The sequence below is a fragment of the Mustela nivalis genome (genome assembly GCF_964662115.1).
Source record: "Mustela nivalis genome assembly, chromosome: 19".
Taxonomy (NCBI): Eukaryota; Metazoa; Chordata; class Mammalia; order Carnivora; family Mustelidae; genus Mustela; species Mustela nivalis.
The window spans coordinates 33,204,338-33,225,560 of NC_139038.1; the positions used below are offsets into that span (position 1 = coordinate 33,204,338).

Here is a 21,223-nt window from a genome sequence, read left to right on the forward strand (position 1 = left end):
AATCCTCAGAAGCATTCTTAACCCAGCTTCTAGGCAGTTGCTACTGTTTGATTACAGTTGGTGGACAGGATGAAACCTCCACCCCATTCCTGCTCCTACTGTTTGGTTAAACCATAAAATTGACTTTTTTACGTCAAATAGGATCGAATATTGGAGATTTCAAGGGATTTAATTTTAAAGAAAGGCCCCGCTGCAATGTCTACTGTGTCTTTTAGAAGTTGCCTCTTTTCCCAGTCCCTAGGAGCTAATGGATCACCCCCCCACCTCCTATGTGTCCATCCATTTAAAAAAAAAAAAAATTCCCTAGGCTCACCCGGGTGGTTCAGTCAGTTAAGCCCCTAACTCTCAATCCTGGCTCAGGTTGATCTCAGAGTCATGAGTTCAAGCCCAGCGCTGAGTGCTACTCTGGGCACGGAGCCTACTTAACAAAATAAAAAATAAAACAAATAAAAATCTCCCTAGCAGATCCTTTGCCACACTCTACTGCAACTTTTCATTTACATTTCGGTCTTAGCCACAAGAGCCCCTCTTGAGTCAGAGCCAAACCAGACTCCTCTATTCCCAGCCCCTAACAAAATACCTCTCGGAAGGTTTTACAAATACAATTGAGTAATTATGTTTTTAAATATCTCTTCTTTTCTGTTTTCTTGGCTAAAAATAGTGCTTTGCCTAGCCAATTGTACTCGAGGGTACCTTCTTCTGCCCCTTGTTGATTGCTGGGGGTGTGCATGCCTAAAGTCTGGTTACGAGCCCTTTCTATGGGATTCACTTGCTTCCTCCTCCTCCTCCTCTCTGGTGCTTTTAAGGTTGACTCAAGCAGCTCCACATGGAATCTGAGTATCTCGTATCTGTGCCTGGTAGGAGCTGCCTCCCTGTGGCTCACTGCATTTCGGAATAATCAGAGCCTTTGCAAAGTCTGTCACGCCCTCATCAGCATCCCAAATTCCAAATTCTGGCAAGATATCCATGGGGCCATTCCCAGGCAGGATCGGGAATCTTCCAGCTGTGAGAGGGTGAGCCCAGGTTCATGTGAAGATGGGGCAACCCAACACTTTCTTCTTGACTGGAGACTCCCCACAGTTTTGGGGATAATTTCTGGCCCCTTGAGGGGCAGGGAGAAGCCTCAAAGGGGTGATTCCTATCACAGACAGGGGAGAGGAAGCATCCAAACTTTGTACTCTGCTGCCAACTCTTAGGTGAGGAAATCAGACTCAAACCAACTGGAACAACCGTGCATTTGCACACCTGTGCCTTGATGAAGGGTAATGCTTCTCCCCAGAACCCCCCCCCCCCGGCCAACCCAGATAATTCCCTTCTGGACTCGGCTATAGCTTCTTCTCTTAGAAACCAGATCTCTTTGCCTTTATCTGCCAAATTCAGCTTCTTTCCTCTGCTTTTCTAAATTGTGTTGTGTGATAATCTGTCGAGTGAGTGTCTTCCCATGGATGAGGTGAACTCCAAGGGGGGTTCATCCAAGAGGAGTTCAACCCCATGGGTTCAGGGACCTCAGTGGGGAGGCAGGGGAGCCTGACAAGAGGAACCAGAGGGTTTTGGACGAGCAGCCATGAAGCACTTGCAGGAAATAAAACTAGAATGCAAGAGGGAAAGGAAGAAGAGAGAGGCTCTTTTGAATGTCCGCCCTTCCATTTAGTACCGATGAGGCAGATCTCCAAGCCAGCCCAGGGTGAATGACTTGGCCCATCCTGTATTTTCTGAATTATACACACACACACACACACACACACACACACACATCAAAGGAAAGTAAAAAAAAAAAAAAAAAAAAAGGAACAAAACATGTCAAAGAAACACCCCAACCGCCTAGCAACTGGGAGTGGCTGACTCACTTCGTTAGCTCCAAGAGGAAGATGAGTTAGAACACCAGGAGAAGAATGCTCTTATCGCTACTAAATGGAAAAAAAAAAATTAAAGGCGTGAAGAAAAACCACCACACTTCATGAATTTTCTGAGAGCCAACAGGGATTCGGGAACCCTTGCTGTAGAAGGTTCTGGAGTGTCAGGTGTTATCTGAGCCTCTTCAAGCATCTGTGTGCTGATCCTGAGTCCCTCGCAAGCAGAGCCCGTTGCTGGGGTCCAGCTTTCCCAGTGTCACTAGGCCTGGTGACTCTGCAAAGAGGGCTGCGGGGAGACACCCCACAGGCAGATGGTGAATGAATGCAGGAGGCCATCTCAGAGTTACTCTGTCATGAGCGCTCAGCTAAGAAGAGGTGACCTGCGAGGGCTGCTGTTCATTTGGCAAAACAGTATTGGCCTCTATCATGTGCCGGGCACTGTGTGGGTTCTGGGGTACGCCCGCTGAGCCCCCTGTGCCCTTGAAAAGAATGAAACGCTGTCTTTTTTAGTGCCCGAATGTTCAGGAACAAATACATACACAAGAAAGGGAACAAAGGAATGAGTCCACAACGACCCCCAAATCTGACACCCTATGGTTATTTACTTTGCTTGCTGAGATCCATAAAACTTACAAGTAATTTTGGCACAGTATTTATGAAACATGACTATTATGACTGGCAAAATACTCTATTCCATAATTCTGTTACACATTGCAGTCATAACAACAAAAAAAGGTTTCATAGTAATAGTAATCACTAGGAAAAAGAGTACTTTCATTTTATTAAAAAAAAAAATTCATTCAATCTGCACATTTTTACAATGCATTTGTTCCTCCCTAACTAGAAGGGTCAGACAGTATTAGTCTCTCTTTAGAGATGGGGGAAAAAAATGGCACAGAACAAAGATGTGGTTTACGAAAAGCTCTATCACCAGTCAGAGGCGAATTTTGGGTGAGAAACAAAGTTATGTAGGCTCCTAGAACAGGACTCATTTTATCAATGACTCTTTCCTGCTTCCAATGTTGGATGATTTTTAAAATATATTTTTAAATTGGAATAAAATGAGGAAAACTTTGGCCACCATTGAAAGAACAAGCTGGGTTACAGAAGCCTTCTTCATAGGAATGGTACTTCCAGAAAGGGGTGCCCTCAGCGCCATGGGGGTTCTTATAACCACCTGTGTCACCTAGCATATCTGTTCAACACAGAACGCTAGGTCCCACTCCCAGAGTTTTGGACTGACTCCAGAGGTATGGCATGGAACTGAGGATTTGCATTTTCAACAAGCTTTCATGTTGTCGGGGACCACACTTTGAGAAACACCAGAGGAGAGCTGGTCCCCCTAACCACAATGCTGTGGGGTTCTTGCATTCCTAGCACTGGAGGTTTTCAAGGCCTGTGAGACTTCAGGAATCCACTGGGAAGCACTGAAATGAGTTCAGTGCTTTCAAAGGCTCCACCCCCTAAAGAGCGTGACTCAGCTGGTCAGAAATCTGCATTTCTGATGTAAAGGCAGAGCTTACTGACCTTTTATGGTTGCTGTTCGGTGCATCAACAAGTTTTGCCTTCGTTTGTAGCATTTCAAACACGAAGAATAACTACCAGTCTTAACTGTTCCGTCAAAGTCTCTGGAGGTGGGCTGGTAAAGAAGGTTCAGAAGATCTCCAGCAGCGTAATCCTAGCAAAGCCACTCTTGGTTCCCCACCCAAAAGAGAGCCTATCTATCCATTCCTGCTCCACTGCTACGGGCTGAAGTGGATAGGGTCCACATTCATGCATACACTAATGTCCTAACCACGCCCCCCCCACTCCGTACAGGATGTGTCTGTATCTGGAGATAGGATCTTTAGAGAGGTAGTGAGGTTAAAGTTAGGCCATGGGGATAGACCCTGATTCCATGTGGCTGATATTCTTCTAAGAAGAGTAAATTACAACAGAGACACAGAGGAATGACCGAGTGAGGACTCAGGGAGAAGACAGCCGTCTACAAGTCAAGGAGAGAGGCCTCCAAAGGAACCAACCCTGCTGACCCCTTGATCTTGGACTTCTGGCCTACAGATCTGTAAGAAAATTCATTTCTGTTGCATAAGCTGCCCCAGCCATGGTGGCCCTAGCAGACTTCCTATCCTGCTTCCCTCCTAATGAGTTCTGCCCTGAGGCTCAGGGAGGCACTGTACTACGTGAGGACCAGACAGCACAGGCATGAGACAGGGGTCTGGGAAGTTGCTGTGTGCTACTCCCTGCCCATGAAGGTTACTGCTTCCGATGGACACATTTATCCAAAGCCCTCATGGGTTGTGGATGCTTTTTGCGGTTACGCATTTTTGAACACGGACTGGCGTTGAGCTAATCCATGTAAGAATATTTTCACAGCGAATACTTAATGCTTTTATACATGCCTGAAAGATGAGCCTCTCTGAAGGGTTATGGTCGAGCTTTCAATACAGAGGTATTTCCACTGAGGCACAGATGTTGCAGAAAAATGTTGGATATGTATTTAATTCTTATAAAGTGAATCATGTTTTAATTGTGCCAGAGGATTCCCATATTTAAAGGAGCCCTGAAGTAAATCTGTATCGAGTGTAAATAATCTCTTATTCCAATTTATAAAGCAAGTTTTGATTTTCATAACAGTTAGAGAGAAATACATGATTGTGTGGGTTTTTTTTTCCTTTTCACTTTTCTTTTTGACGTAATTTCAGACTATCCCCCCAAAGTTGCGGGAATACTAAAGAATCTCTCGACAACATTCTCCCTGATTATTTGTTGTTTTAAAAAAATGTCCTGACTTACTTGAACTACTCTTATTCACCTGCCTTCCAAACTTCACGTAATAGTGATTTTTAGAGAAAATATTCAGTTGACTCAATTTGATGCTAAACACATCAACCGTAGCAATTCCAAACATTGCTTACTAATCTTACCCTGTAAGACAGATACTATCGTCACAGCTATTGTAATAGACGAGGATCCAGAGACAGAGTTTAAGAATCTTGACCAAGGCCACACAGGTCACACAGATAGAAATCTTACAGTGCTGAATTCAGATCAAACCAAACAGATCCTTGGGACCCATTTTCTGAAGGTTAATCTTCCACATCCAGTGTAGGCAAACTACAGTCATTTGGCCAAATACAGCCTACCACTTTTTTTTTTTTTTTGTATGGCCTGTGATCTAAGAACGTTTTTTTACATTTTTATCTGGTCAAAGAGCAATCCATAAAAGACCAATATTGGGTGACAAAGTGAAAAATCACATAAAATTCAAATTTCAGTATCTCTAAGGAGTTACTGGAACACAGGCACACTTGTTCATTTACATATTATTTATGACTGTTTCTATGCTGCAAGACGGAGCTGAGGAGTTACAACAGAGACCTTATTGCCCATAAAGGCTAAAATATTCACTATCTCGACCTTTACAGAGAAGGTCTGCTGACCTCTGTTCTAATGTCCTCTTTCTGTTTGGAAGATATAAGCAGTGATTGTCAGGACAGTATTAGCCCCTCCCTGGGAAGCTGTCACAAATTATTTCAGAGGGTATCATTTTATTAAATACTTGCAAAAATTTATTTATTGTTTTTGTTAAAAACAACCAAAAAAATATTTAAAGACAAGTTCTTTGAATGCTTGCCAAAAATCTCTTTCTAATTCATTGTTGTTCAAGATAATAAAGCAACTAGAAAAAATGGCCCCATAAGGTATTTGCGGAAAGCAAACAATGTACAACAAAAACAATGCAAATACATTTTATCTCTTTCAGGTTTGCAGCTGTTAGAATTTAGGTAAGGGTTATCTTAAAGCCCTTGTTTCTAAAATTCTAATAGGCATTGAATTACTCCGGGGCCCTTCTAAAATGGATATTCTCATCTAGTAGGCCTGGGCTGGGGCATGAGAATCTGCATTTCCAATCAGCTCCCAGGGGATGCCCACGCTGCTAACTAGTGACAGGAAAGTGCTAGGGACTACACATAAAGATCGTCAAGTTACAGCTAATATGAATGCGAGTGGCCATTAAGATGCAATGGAGTTTCAGGTCCTGAACCAGGTACACTGTGCACACGTTGTGATTTTTTTTTTTTTAATCTTATCAAACTGACAAGGAAAGTAAGGCCCAGAGAGAGAAAAAGATGAGACAAAACCGAAATCCAAGCCAGCCTAGTGTGACTCCAAAACTCAGACTCACTCACGGAGCTACATCAGCTCATTTACGGTGATGCTTGGTCTTGAGGTGTTTGGACAACATCCTCTCTAGCCATGGAGTGATAAATACCCACCGACTGACCCCATTTGCACTAGAGCCATTTCGAACCGTTCCTCTGTTGCCTGCTAGCTGGAAACACCTGACTCTTCCAGGCTGAGGGATGTTGGCTAGAACCTCATGATCACGTTTAAGAATCTGTGATAGGGTTTTAAATCCCACCAGGGAAGCCTCCGGGCAGGATGTATCTTCTAGAGATAAGAAAATATCAATTGCAAGATCACAGTTCTACAGGCAGGTAGGAAACACTGAGAGAGGAAAAAATAGGGAACTTTCAAGGTCTGACAGTGCTGCTGAAAAAGTATGGGTTTGGGGAACGTTAACCCTTAGTTTTATGTTCTGGCCTCAGTGACTGCAAGTTTCTTAGACCTTGAGCAAGTCAGTTAAAGTCCTAGACTTGGCTTTCCCATCTCTAAGATGGGAACCAAAAAAATCTACTTCATTGAGAATTGTTGTAGGGATCAGATCTGTTCCATGGAAGGGGTAGGCAATTTGTAGGTAATAAGTGATCTCAACAATACTACTACTGCTAATAATAATGGGCTATTAACTATGATTATTTTTTTAAACTGAAAATACAGTACTTTACAGATTTATTTTGTTCCATTGCTCCTTGAGGAATGGGAGAGCAACAGCTCCTGAGCTGTTGGGTTTGGCCATGTCCTGGACAGAATGAACAGATTTAATGGAGAACATTTTAAGATTGGGAATTAATTGCCAACATTTAAACTGGGGAGGTTTAATGTCACAAGACAGATGTCGCTTCTCTTGAGGAATCGGGATGGAGCCACACGGATCTGGGCCCGCATGCCCACGGGGCAGGGCCATGCAGGGTGGCAGGGAGAGGGCGCTCCTCTCTAGGACTGAGCTGTGTCCTCTCCAAGTGCACATTCAGCTCCCAGCTCTCAAAGTCTTTTAGTTTGCAAAGTATGAGGAATGAAAAAAACAAAAAACCAAACCAAAACAAAAAAACATCAGAAATTGTGGTTTAGCTAAAATCTGTGGAGTTTACAAGTTTCTGCAAAGAACCCAGCATGCCTTTCTCTCTCCTTCCTCGGGGGGACGAGAACCTCTGAGATACAACAGGAGTCCAAAAATCCCTCCTGACAGGCCTCCCGTGGGCCCCCTTTTCTATTTCACTTGCTAGTACAGAGCTATATTTTAGGAGGGGCTGGAAATATTTGAGGTGTGGGGGTAGGGTTTCATCTTCAGTTCCTTTCCATATATCCCAGATTAGGTTTAAACTCCTGACCCCGCTCTTTGGGTAAGAGCAGAAAATATACTTTGACTTTGAATCTTCCAAAGAGTAATCAGATACATTTGTTTAAACAAGCTTCCCACGCCACAAACTCACACACACACACACACACACACACACACACACACACACACACTCTCATGGGCCGAAAGCAAACAGAATATTTCAGCTGGCGACAATGGTTTTCAAAAATGACAGGGAATTAATACGGAAGGTTTCAGACTTTACAATATCAAATGATATTGTATTTTGTATATCAAACAAGCACTAGAAACGCACAAATAGACTCCTCTTTTTTCCCCAGAGGAAATATCAGTGATATTGGGATGTTCGTGCTTTTAAAATGATACTGGGTTTAATACAATGGTAAGTGTGCATCGATTAACCTCGGCGTCGGGTTTAAATGTATAACCCCTTCACTAATTTAATCTCCTCCAAAAGAACAAAACAAAACAACAACAACAAAAAACAGCCTTTGGCATTATTCTCTGAATAATCCTTGTTTAGTTTCCATAATGGTATCCTGTTTAATGAAAAACTCATTAGAATGTAGCATACGGCATAATTAATTCTGGCTGATTGTTTTGGTGTGAACAGCTAAGGCAGATGCTGGGTTCCATTTTCCTCTGGCTTTATTAATTTTTCATAAACCAATATTTCGACCGTAATGGGTTGTAACAGGTCCGCAGAAGTTCTAGAAATGCATTAACTGTCACCAATGTAGTTAATTGAAGTAGGATTTTGCCATTTGTGTGTTGATGCTCCCACACTACATTTTTAAAAGACAGTGTCATTTGATACTCAGAGAAGGAGTATCTACATATAATTAACATACAGGGGATTAAACAATATTTGGCCAATTTGTCTTTATTTACACACAACTTAATCGGTTGGGCTAATAACGCTGAACTATAAATTTTCAAAAGAAAGCTAAAAAGTGGGAAGCACAACCTTGCAAACAAAATGGTTTATAATAAGAGTGGCAACACAAGTTAAAATATTTTTAAAAATGAAACTGTGTCATTTTTAAAGTCTCTGGTAATTTGTTTTCCGAGGAAGAGATCGGGACACAACAGGAAATGGGCTGGATACTGGGTGTCAGGCACCGGTTTCCTAATCCTGGGATCTGTCAGGAGCCTGATCTCTGGGTGAGAAGTTGCTGATTTAGTTTAATCTCTTTCAGTCTTTTAGAAGTGGGTTCAAATATTTGAAAGAGTCTTCATGATAAGATTATTATTTATTTCAGGTGCAGATACACCTGGTAATTCATTACTGGGGGCTCTTGTTTCTTTTCTTTTATTTTTTAAGTATATTTTCTATCAGAGATTTCACTGGTTGACTGTCACTCAAAGGATGAAATCCAGAATCCACATTCCTTTATACAGCATTGTCAGGTCTTTTGCAACTTTTCTCTAGAAGGTACTCTCTGATTTCAACAGATTGGTATTTCTCAGCTTTTGGGGGAAACCTGATTTTGCCTCAGAAATTTCTATATGCAGTGAAGATCAAGCAGAAATATACATATGTACTTCTCAATGGATTTTGAAGATAAAGATTGAGAAACTCCTTTGGACTCTGCCAAACTCCTTCTTACTTACTCCTACAAAGATCTTTCTTTAGTTTCTTACCAGGAGAACTCTTACTCATCCCTCAAAACCCAATTAAGACCCCACTCTCCCACCTCTTAATAGAGAGAGGGTTGTTAGTTTTTCAGTGTTCTGGCAGGTAGGCAGGTATCATCGTTTATTATATACTAAGTTGGTCTGTCTGTATTTTTCAATGTTCTAAGGAATTCTTGAGGGAAGAGGTGTTCTTCCCTGCCAGCGCATGTGCAATGCCTTGCACTTTACAGGCCTTCAGCACTGTAACTCTGAGCTGAAACCTGAATTAACAGAATTAACAGAAGCCAGTGATACGTGCGACTTTATACACAGCCTCTCCTTGGCCCTTCCTTGACAAGCCTGGTGTGAATTTCACATTTTTACACAGCTGGGGGTGGGGCGAGGACAACTATTTCATGACCCATGAAAATTATAAGAAATGTAAATGGCTTTGTCCCTAAAGTTTTACTGGGACACAGCCATGCGCACTCATTTGTTCACTCCTGCATTAGAGTGGCAGAAGTGAGCAGGTTGGGGAGACTGTAGGCCCGCACAGCTGAACCTACTCACAAACTGACCCTTTACAGAAATTTACAGACCTCTGCTCGAAGCGAAAAATGTACACTTTTTTTTTTTCTCTTTCATAACTGAATCCAGCTTGATCTTTTCTCCTAAAACCAACCAACCAACAGAGTGGTATGTCTTGCCTTATACCACACTCCCTCTCCTCCTCAACACTACCATCATGACCGCGAATATATATAATATTAACTCATATTATATATATACTCTGAACTTGCAAGCTCCTTTTCCTTCTGCTGCTTGTCCTCTTCCTCCCTTTTCTTCTGTTGCGCAGGGAAGGGTTAACTCAGTAGGTCTGGGCTGCTCAAACTCGGGAACATTCCTCTGGAAGGTTTGTCTTCAGGACTGGCCCTTGGACAGCTCCTGGCAGAGGCGTTCTAAACCTTTGGAATATTCTACCTGATAAACTGTTTTTGGGTGTCTGAGGCCTTGGGCCATACATTGCCAGTCTGATAAGACAGTTTATGGCAGCAATGTGATTTATGGGGAAGGCTTACTTTTGCTTTTTGGCCTAAGGTTTGAGTAGTTGAGTTCAGTCACATGGGGGCTCCGTGTCCCTGTGATTGCCTCCGAGGAAGCAGACGGACTCCTGTCTGGTGTGTGTGTCATCAGACACCATTGCCGGTAAAGTTAAGCACATCGTGGAGGCCACACTCAGAGGCTTCTGCCTGGTTTTTCTGGATTCCACCTCCTGTGCTCTTCCCCTTTGCTGATTTTTAACCTGTATCACTTTGTAATAAATCGGAACTGTGACTCTAAGGGCCTTTCTGAGTCCCCGGAGCACATCCAACCAGACACAGAGACTGAGGATGGTCTTGGGGACCCCGATGCAGTTCCGCAGCATGAAATCAAGCTTTATACTTTTCCCTTCTAGAGTCAAAAATCACAGAGTAATGCCCGGAAGAGGAAGCATTTGGGCGATTGCCTTTAACAACTACAGACACTTATCCATCTTGAGAAGGAGCTCAAGGCTTGACGTCAGCATTATCAACATTTTAAGCCAGATTATTCTTGTGGTGGGAGCTGTCCTGTGCATTGTGGGATTCCTCGGGCCCCCACCCTTTAGATGCCACTAGTGAATATCCCCGTGCCCCCCAAGATGTGACAATGACAGATGTCTCCAGAGGTTGCCCAATTCCCCTGGGGTGCAAACTTACTTCCAGTTAAGAACCATTAATCCAAGATTGGATTAACTAAAGCCTGTGTGTGGGAGGTAACTTGTAATAAAATGGGATGGGCCTTGGAATCACAGAAATTTGGCTTTGGATTTGGATATAGCTCTTCAGCTTTTGAAGTCAGCAACCTAGGTTAACATAATATCACTAGATTCCTCATTTATCTGTAAAATCAGGAAAATGACACTTATCCTCCAAAGTTATAATCTCTAACCATGCAAGGATCCCAACACGGAATCTGGCATGTGGCAGATAATATCACATGCAAAGATATTTTTATTAATTATCTTTATCCTCTACAACCTCAAGGCTAGGAGACATGGTGGGCATGTCCCAGTCTAGTCCTATTGAGGGAGCTGCACAGCAAGGTGATGGAAAGCGTAGGCTCTGAGGTTAGAAAAAAGATGCTTATGTAAAAAAACCCAATTTTTCACTTCTAGTTCTGTGACATGAGGGAGGAGATAAACTCTCCAGAAAACCTTGGTTTCATAATTTCTATAATGAAGAGAATGGTGTAACATTTTTATGAGGATTCGAGGAGATGCAAAGTGTTTTTGCACAGGGCCTGGCAGAGAGTCAGCGCCTAGAGTGCCTTATTGTTGCTGATGTTTTGAGTTGCTCGTGCATGAATGATGGCAGCCCAGAACTTTCCCTATGAGATTGATCCAGAGCCAAATGTTCAAACCTTGTCTTTCTCCCACACTGCAGAGGTGGGGCTACTCCTACAAGGGTTGTCCTGCCACTTCTTGCTTGAGGGACCTCTCCTTGGTAGGCGTTCCATGCAATAGAATGGGAACTAATTTATTGAGGCAGTGCCGTTTTTAGCACATAATCAAGTTCTGATCCTATCGGAAGATCAAAATCCCCCACAGCTTCCATCAAAGCTGAGCTGCATTCCTTCTGTGGGGCAGGGAAGGACACAGATAAAAATTAAGGCCAAATGTGGGTTGGGATGAAGTGCAATCTGATAAGACAGATGGGGAAAAGGAGAAGAGAGAAGGAAAGTGAATTGCAACCAAAAGGGGAGGCGAAGGTAAACAGATGTACGAGATAAAGTCTTTGAAGTGGAACGTTTCTGGGCTGAAAATCCTTTGCTTGGGGACTTAAATCTGGACTTTTCTGTTCCAGTTCACTGATGTGCACTGCATTTGAATCTGGCAGATGTGTAAATTATACAAAACACTGCAGAGCCAAAGGTCACTGTTCATGAGGAGCCATTACTCTGGGTCTAGTCGAAGCTGGTCCTCCGGGTGGATATGGGCTGTGTTTGAGCCACAAGGGGCGCCTGGATACTGCTGCTTTGAGGGTCTCTGAGTAGTAGCAAGTATTTGCAACCCACCTTACATTCTTTCAAGGTCCTAAGGCAGCCACCCCAAATGCATTTGGGCACATCATCTCAGGCCCAACCCAAAGTCTGGGTGGGTGGCCAGTGAAAGGAAAGCAGCCTGTGTCAGGGTCCCCCGTTACCCCATGTTCTGACAATCTTACTCTTTCTCAGATGCTATTGTATCCAAATTGCAGGAAGGGAATTGGAAAGAAGTCCATCCAAAAGTGGGGCTAAAGGTCATTCTCTTAGCTGTAATGGACTCCATGAAATGAAATGGGGGGAGAGCCTGGGAGGGCGACCGACATCTACCTCCCTTGGACTCAATTCTTAGACGAATCATGGTTCACAGTGGCCAAAAGCCCATAGAAAACCAATACCTCTGAACGGGTAATCCAAGGTCAGATCCAGCTGCCCTTTCGAGATGAGCAATCACAGAGTGCGACATCCATCCTCTTCATTTTTAAACTTTATATTGAGATCCCAATCCACTCTCCCATCACCCAGCCCTGGAATCAAGGTCTGTGGTCCGTGGCCAGGGTTTTACCGAGGTGGACATAATCAATCCAACTGACTTCTAGTCATCACACTGATCTCATAGTTTCATTTTACTTTACAGCCTATGAAGTTCTTTTACACTCATTACCTTACCTGATCCTCCCTGTAACCCCAGGATAACTTAGTTTTAAGACCCGACCGCCTTTCCTATGTGACTTTGCAGCTAGGGGTATCTTTCTCTTAGAACTCCCCCCCCAACCCTTTGAAACCAGAAATGTTTATTTTTAGGAGGAAAATCTTAATTAAGGACCCCCATCTTCTCTTACCCCCACTGAAAAAATCCTCACGAATCATAAGAGGGTCTCCAGAACACTGTTCATTACCATCTCCAAGGTTTTCAAGTTGAGTTTCCCTGCATCCCTCCACTTTCGACTTGAATCGTGTGGTTGTTATCGCCGGGACCTCACTATCTCTTAGATCTGCATTGCATTGGTAGATCTTTTCTTTTCCCTATTGATCATGACTCGTGGAGTAATTTACCTCAATTCCAATTTTCCTTTGCAGGCGGGGCACTCTCCAACCGCGGAAGTGAGTTATGTGTGTTCAAGTGGTGCATCTTATGAATCTTGTTAAGCTTTGCCGCCTTATAGCCCTACTGATGGAATATTTAATCACAGAAATGAGTTGGCAGATATGATATACAGCGTGGGTGAGCTCTGCAGCCATCTTACTGGCAATTGAGAAACGGATGGATTCGCCGTTTGTCAGTCCCATGGCGACAACTGTGTATCACCTTCTGTTATTTATTTTTATTTTGTTTTACTTATGTATGAAGATTAAAGGTGCTTGCTTTCCATCAATGGTTTCAGGGGCTAGCTATCGTGATTTTCCCTAAAAGACACCACGGATTCTTTTAATCTTTTTACGAGATGGCGATGGAACGTCTCCCCATGGCGGGGGAACGGTAAGAACCCCCTTTGAGGCCTCCTCATTGAGATTCTTAGAGACACTATTTCTAATTATACTAAGTAACTTGAAACATGCTCCTGGGAATAGATATTTGCAGATACTGAACTTCTTATTTATTGTCTTCAATTTAAAAAAGAAAAAACCTGACGTGGAATGGTCCAAGACACTGGCTTTGAGATCTACCTGGACATTTCTTTAATTGACTTATCAATCATTTATTCTGAGAAGAAGCCCCAAGGAGCCTGCCTGAAGATGATTAGATGTAGGCAAAATAATCAATGCTGTGTAGCTTTGTAGGAAAACACCCACTCGTCTTTGGAGAAGATTTACGGGGGTTCATGGGATGTGTTGATTTATGCATATCTGCTTCTGGAGACGGGTGTTGGGTAGGCATCCTTCTGGGTAGGACTCGGGAAGAGTTCAGACAAACCCCCCGAAATGAAAGGCCTTTCATAACAGCTTTCTAAATGCTTCCCTTGGAATGTGTGCACGAGGGAAAGTGTGCGTCATAATTTATCAAAGCAAATTAATACTGTTCAGCTAGTAATTAAAGATCCTCATTAAGAGGTGCTCCTGCCCTCTCCACCCCCACCTCGCGTTAGCAATAAAAATGCACTCAGGGCGTCAAGAGGTTATATACGAAAATCAATAACCTGCCATTTTATAATTAAAGAGAAAATAAATGTTAGGGAAAAGTCCACTAAATTAGGAAAATTACCTTTAGGAGAGATTGAAAATATTGATTTTAATTTACAAAATATGTGAACTTTTCATGCCCTGTTCTGGGAGACAATTGGAGGCTGGGTTGTTAATTCTGCATAAGCTTCAGAAAATCGATAATTATACTATGGGAATATTATGATATTTGTCATTAATACAAAATCTTACATGCAGGAGTGCCTAATAAGCCTGGCTTTCTATCTCAGGCAGATACAGGGCTGGCGTGCTAAATGTCCACAGCAAATCAATGACAAGGTCTTCATTTTAGCTTTGAGGCACATTCGAAATTGCAAGATAAATCCAGACTGTGCTTATAGTTGGGGAAATCCAAGAATCCCCCCAACCTCAGTCATGGGCATTCAAATGGATGAATTAGTAATTATACCTCCAAAGCGAAATGAAAATGTGCCCCATCTACATTTGCATACATGCGCTCCATCCATACAGGGGCCTTAACTTTCCATTTAAGCTAGTTCGATTCTCAGCGTCTGTGGGTCTTCAAGTTTTTCAAAGAAATTGTCCTGGAGTGTTGGACTGGCAGCATTTCCCTACATGTCCACATGTCACGAACTCCGTTTACCTACATACATAGGTAATTTCGGCAACAAGAAAGGCTTCCGATTAGCAAGGGGAGCCCACGTATCGGCAACATTAACATACGGATTTTCCAAGTAAAACTTACTTGTTCATGCCCCATTTCTTTGAAGACTTAAGGTTATTGGAGCATCTCATAGAAACAGTTATTTAGTTGTCCAGGATCCTTAAAACTGCCCCTGACACAACCCTTCACCGTGTCTGAATACAGAGGAGGTGGGGGGGGAGGGTGACAGCGTTGGTAGTGGTTGGAAAACCCCAAAATTATTATCTTACTCCTCTTCTTTAATTTGACTGGCTTGGACATAGAGCAGTAGCCTGATCTACCATCATAGGGCACAGTCCGTAAGAATTACAACTTCCAATATTCACAAAAAATAAAGAGGCAGCACATAACCCAGTTGTAAAGAACAGAGGCTCTCGATTTCCAAAATCGAGCCAGCTTCTTACCCACTTGAAATCTTAGCCCTTCGGTGCTAAGGGACTCTGCCTTAGGTAAAGTGCTTAGAACCGTGCCTGGTCACAGATAATACTCGGTAAATATTAATCTTTATTACAACTTATTCTTTCCCGATAGTGCCATGATCTAACTTCTGCAGCTGGGCTCAAGGCTAATCTGCACGGCTGCTTTAAGGTTCTAAAAGTCAGGCTGATTAATTTATTCTCATATATACAAGTTAGTTTGAATGGTTTCTTCTGTCTTACTGTCCTCTCAAACACCCACTGATAGGCATACAGGTTTGAAATCACATGGAAAGGAGATTCTCTTGGTCGCTTTAGCCAGACGGCCAGCAACTATACTGCTTGGGACCAGAAACATGTCCTTCCTCTCTCTATACAAAGTGACACATTTATACCCTACCTCCTCATCAGATGGCTTCTTGCTTCTTGTCCTTGACCCATTACTCTGGGGAGAAACTGGGCACGTGGCCTGGCATGCACACTTGCAGAGAACGTGCTTGCTTATTTTCCCAGCTATCGCGTTCCATGGGGCAGCACCTGCTGACGCATGGGAGCCGCTGGCTGGCCTCCTCCGTGCCCTTTTGAGGGACGTCCTTTCTTTGCAGCTTTGGACAAGGATGGACCCCAGCAACATCTGTGCCCCTAAACAGACTGCCTCACCCCCGATCCCCTAAATTTACTTCCCCCAAGTGGACAAGCTGAGAACAGAAGGGCCAGTCCTCTCATGATTAAGAAAAGAATCTCTTAGTTTAGTGGTTTGCTCAGCATTTAGCACAGTCAGTTAAATTTCCCCTTACGGCAGAGAGGTGGGACATAAATTTATTTTTATTGGCCTAGCATTTATGTGGTGCTGGCTGTGTACTAGTCTTCATATACTAACCCATTTAATTCTAATAAGTACCTGTGAATTTGTTACTATTATGATCTCCCATTTAACAGATGAAGACACTGAGGCACAGAGAGGTTAAGTAACTTGCCTAGACTCACACAGCTGGCAAGTAGGGGGGCCGGAATTTGAACCTGGGCTGTCCGAGTACAGTGTTTATGTTCCTTATTTAGTGCTAAGTGTCCTCTCATGATGTGGGCTCCACCATTTAATCATGGAAAGTTTTATAGCGAACAGGTTCCTCCCCCAGAAGAATCAACACAGTCAATTCAAGGTCATAGAGTCACCGGAGTTAACTCAGGCTTATGGTAATAATCACATGCGAAGAACAAACATTGCCAGTCTGAAATCCAGAACTTAGCTATCCTATTGGACCTTCCCAGATTTACCATTTTTTTCTTTGTTGAGTTGGTTACTCTGCTAGAGTAGCCATCCGAGTGTCCTATGTTCCTGTCGGACACTAGGGTTGATCCATGATTAGGAAATGACAGATGGCATCCCAGAACGGATGAAGCAGGGGGTAGGACTTACCGTGAAGAGGTCATTAAGTGAGAGAATCTGGAGCAACTGGTCATTTATTTCTCCTTATCAAAGAGCAAGGGCCCCATCCAAGAAAAAGTTCTTTTCAATGAACCCATGTGGCAAATCTACTGAAGTTCTAAGATGTTAAATGCAACCTTGTTAATGAGCAAGGGGCTAAGGGGCAGAAGTGACAGGCCCAGCAGAGCCCAAATCTCCACCATTGGGTGCTCCTCCCAAAATGGGCTGAATAGATTTTCTACATGGATTTCCTGATCAAATGGTAGTTGGTGGGTAGCGGGGAAGGGGTGAGAGGAGAGACCTACCCTGGAAGGCAGAGCAGACAGAGAGATGGAATTGCTAAGGAAAGCTGATTTAATAGAGAAAGAAAGACTTTTTTTTTTCTTTTTTTGCTTTTTGGTTTTTTTTGTGTTTGTTTTTCTTTTTTCTCAATTTCTAAATAAGCCTTCTCTTGGCAATTTCAACTCTCTGCCACATTATTGGAACAAGTGAGCCAAGTCTCTGCTTTGCCAGGAAGAAAGAAAGGCAACCCCACGTGGAAATGTGTGGCTAAAACACACATCCAGGCAGATCGAAATAAAATGGGCACGAACAGCTCTACGTTTGTTCAATGTGCCCTTGAACAAAGTCTCGATGTTTTTTTGAGGCAAAATCAATGTAAAATGTCATAAGGAGCTCTGTGTGTACTGCGCAGCATAACGCACGTACCCAATTCCCCTTTATTTTTTAAGGGGTTTAAAACTCGTTTGGTTTCGCTTTAAAAAAAAAAAAATCCTTCAGAACTTCTTAGGAGGGGGATTTACGTGGCTCAGATTATTTTACAAAACCTGGTCTTTACTGGCAGGCAAAACACATTTAGAACAGACAAAGTAGAAGCCATGCAAAGAGGAACTCTTTACCTGCATAGAACTCGGGGCTGTAGACCGCACCCACAACTGGATTCAATTTCCAGCCTTAAAATAAATATACAAAAACATTATTATCACATTTGGCTCAACAACTCATATTACCGCAAGTGAACCACAAATCAGATGGGGTGTTGTATTTTTTTTTAATTTTATATTTAGAGGCTATATAGTTTGGGAATGCATAAAAAAGATTTGAAACCTATACCTCGAAAATTAGACTTAGGCTTTTGATTTGCTGCCAGCGCAAGTTAATAGGATGGAAACTACTGACCAGCTACAGGTGAACTTTTTGAAAATGCTGTGGTAATTAATTTTCTCCCACATCAATATTTTCTAGAACCACCATAATAATTTCAATTTTTTTTGTCTTCCTCCATGGATCACCACTAGATAATCCATCATGTGTCCCTTCCTGATAAGTTCACAAAAATCTGAAAGCTCACATAAACAGAATTCTTCGTGGCAACATATTCTGATAATTGTCATTCCTAATTATGACCCAGAGAATTCTGAAGTGCTTTTTACATCCCAAAGAAAATGACATTTATCCACTAGAGATTGAGTGTGGAATACATTTCAGTGCATTCAGGAACCATAAAAATTCTTAATCAATGCATGATATCTAAGGTAACTTTCAAACAACCTGTGTATAAGATTAACAGAACCCTGTAATTTTCCCAGTGTTCTGGATGGAACATTTTCTGTAAAATGAATCCTGTCCCCGTAGGAACTTTTACTCAAGAAAAGAGCGTACAAGAATATTTGCAAATGGAGAAGCTGTGCACATTGCATACCCATTGGGCATCATTTAGGGAACAACCTCCAAAGAATGGTCACGTTTCAGGGTTTGGTGATTACTTCCTGCTCCTACTGGTGAGTTTTATGAAAACATCCATTATATGGAATTTCTGAAAGACCAAGAAGGGCAGGCACACTGTCTTTTGTAGAAGACCTTGTGTCCTTGGGCTAAAGGTCAAACACCAGAGTTCCTTTAGTATATGAGTCTGAGAAAAAGCAATGGTAAAAGTTGGGATGCCGGAGAAGGTATTTCTGACAAGGAGAGCTCTTCCCAGAAGGGAGAGATATGATATCTTTTCATCTGACCTAAGTGATGCACCTAAGAACAGCCAAGAGGTGGCCACAATCTACTGATCCCCTAAGGAAGACAGAGGCTCAATATCTCAGTAGATAGGACCCTGGAGGAACCAGAGAACTTTCCAGAACTTTCTAAGAATTTTTGTTTCTAAGAATGTTCATCCAACTTGAATGAGCTAGCTAGTTTACAGCCCCCAGGATGGTCTTAGGATAGGATTTTTCAAAGTGCAATGCTTTCGTGCCTGGGAGGCTTATTAATGGAAACGTCTGGCCCAATTTTAGATCACCAGAAAGAGACATAAAATTCTGAGATGTGTTGTCCCAACGGTTTCTGAAACTTCACACTGACACCTCCCTCTGTTATATTAACCACATCTTGTCATATAGAAATTGCTATAATGATATAAAAATAAAAATGATCTGGCACATTTCAGAAAATGTGCTTTATGGATTTGGAAAAGGACTTCAGTTTGACCAATTAAAATTCTACTATTTCCTAAAAAAAAAGAGAATACCCAATTTCTGTGATCTGTGGACTAATGTCCACAACTCAAGTCCATGGAATCAAACAGAATATAGAGCAAACTGTTGGAAAATAAAGCTTCAGGAGTACCTGGACATATTTAATGTTCTTCCCTAGTCCTCCACAGAAATCTCGAGTTTGTGAACAAAGTATATGAGGACACATATTAAGTGAATAATTAAGTTATGAGTTTATCACTCTTTTTCTTTATCCCTCCAATCCCCATCTTATACTCTGCTCATGTCCCTAACTTCTACTGGTGATGGAGACGGGGTCTTTTTGTCACTATTGAAATAAGATTTTGTTTTTTTATATACATCCTCATTAGCTTCCTTAAATATTGCCTTCTACACACAAGACTGGGACATACCATTTGCTGAATGTGGACCCACTGATTAATTTTGATGGAACTCTCAAAGACTATAAGTTATGCCAACGGTCTCTCAATTTTTCAGTGAAACAGAGTTCTCAGAGATATCTAAGACTATCCTAAATCACGTTTCTCTCATTTGCCTTTATTCTCCTCATTTCCTTGAAGCCTTCTACCAAATCTATATCAGTTTTCTATTGATCCATCTATCTGTCCATAGATCTATCCATCTATCATCATTTTTCTGTACCCTCTTTTTCATCTATTCATCTATCTACCTATCTATCAATTGATTGCTTGATCATCTCTTGACAAAGTTTACCTGGTGTTATTTAGAGCTCCAGTGTCTTCCCAGGGAAGGCCACTTCATGCCCTTATCTATCTGTTTACCAACTACCTCCCAGCTTACCATGTCTGTTCATGGAAAACTTATTCAATATGTAAAGAATACAATCCCTCATTAGGAGATACATGATATCTCATGTATGCCAGTACTAACTGAGAAAGGTCAATGATAAGATCTCCTTCACAAGAAACCGACTTGGAATCTGTGAGCAGCAAAATGAAATGTCATGGAAACACCCCTGCAGGTTTTGCCCTGCTCCCCGTCATTGGTCCTTTTTCCTAACCAGTGCTGCTTCTGATGTATGAAAACCAAAGACATTTCTGATCCATACCACAGGCATGAAAACCAACTTCTTACCTCCCTCCTTCCCTGCAGTCTGCTTCTCAGCAAATCTCCCCACTTCAGCAAAAGGCATCTCTCATCCACTTGGCTCCTCAAAGCAAAATTCTTGATAAATAATTTCTTGATTCTCCCATTACCCTCCTACCCTATAGAAAATCCAATTGGTTAGACGTTGAAAGACATTTCCATGCTCTCAACTTCCCTTCCTCGCCATTGGCACCATCCCAGGCCAAGACACTTCTATTTCTCACCTGGATGAGACCCAGCAACAATGTCCTAACACACTCTATCTCTTCCCACTCTTCTTCTCCCTCCTTCCTTTACTCACTCGATTCCTAGTGGTCAAGCCCATTTTAAATGAGTGGATCAGATACGCCATTCTGCTGCTCAAAATTCAACAGCTTCCTTCTGAACTTAGAAGAACACAAACTCTATCCTTGACCCACAAGCTCATACAACCTAACCTCTGTCCATTTACTTCATAGTATGGTTCCCTTCTCTCCAAAATACGGTGACACTGTGCTTTTAAATTTTTACAAAACCACCTAAGATCATTCGAGATCAATTCTGGATTATATCCACTGCTCCCTGTGCTTGGAGAACTTTCCCCAGCTCCTGACAAAGCTGACTTGATATTATGGAGGTCTCCAGAGTCCTCCCAGGGCGGACTACTCAATGCCACTCCTTCCCCTTGAGCTATACCCTGATTCCATTCCCTGTTTTGTTTTTTGCATAACTGTTAACACTACTTGGGTTTATCTTTCTTCTTTCTTTCTTATTCCTAATTGTTTTTATAACCATTCCCCTTCATTAAAATTAATGGTAAAGTGAACAAGAGTGCTGTCCAATGTGAATTCCCAGCACCTAAAACTGCATTTGGCAAATAGTCAAGGCTCCATAAATATTTACTTAGTTT

At 42.3% G+C, this 21,223-nt stretch overlaps 1 protein-coding gene across 35 annotated transcripts in view; it reads right to left on the reverse strand.

Moving 5' to 3' along the window:
- RBFOX1 (RNA binding fox-1 homolog 1) overlaps nucleotides 1–21,223 on the reverse strand; it is a 1,569,090-nt gene that overhangs the window by 83,840 nt on the left and 1,464,027 nt on the right. For all 35 annotated transcript variants that reach the window (XM_082713149.1, XM_082713148.1, XM_082713127.1 and 32 more), the window contains one exon: nucleotides 17,623–17,676. In XM_082713149.1, the coding sequence (XP_082569275.1) occupies nucleotides 17,623–17,676 (54 nt within the window). The remainder of the gene's footprint in view (nucleotides 1–17,622; nucleotides 17,677–21,223) is intronic.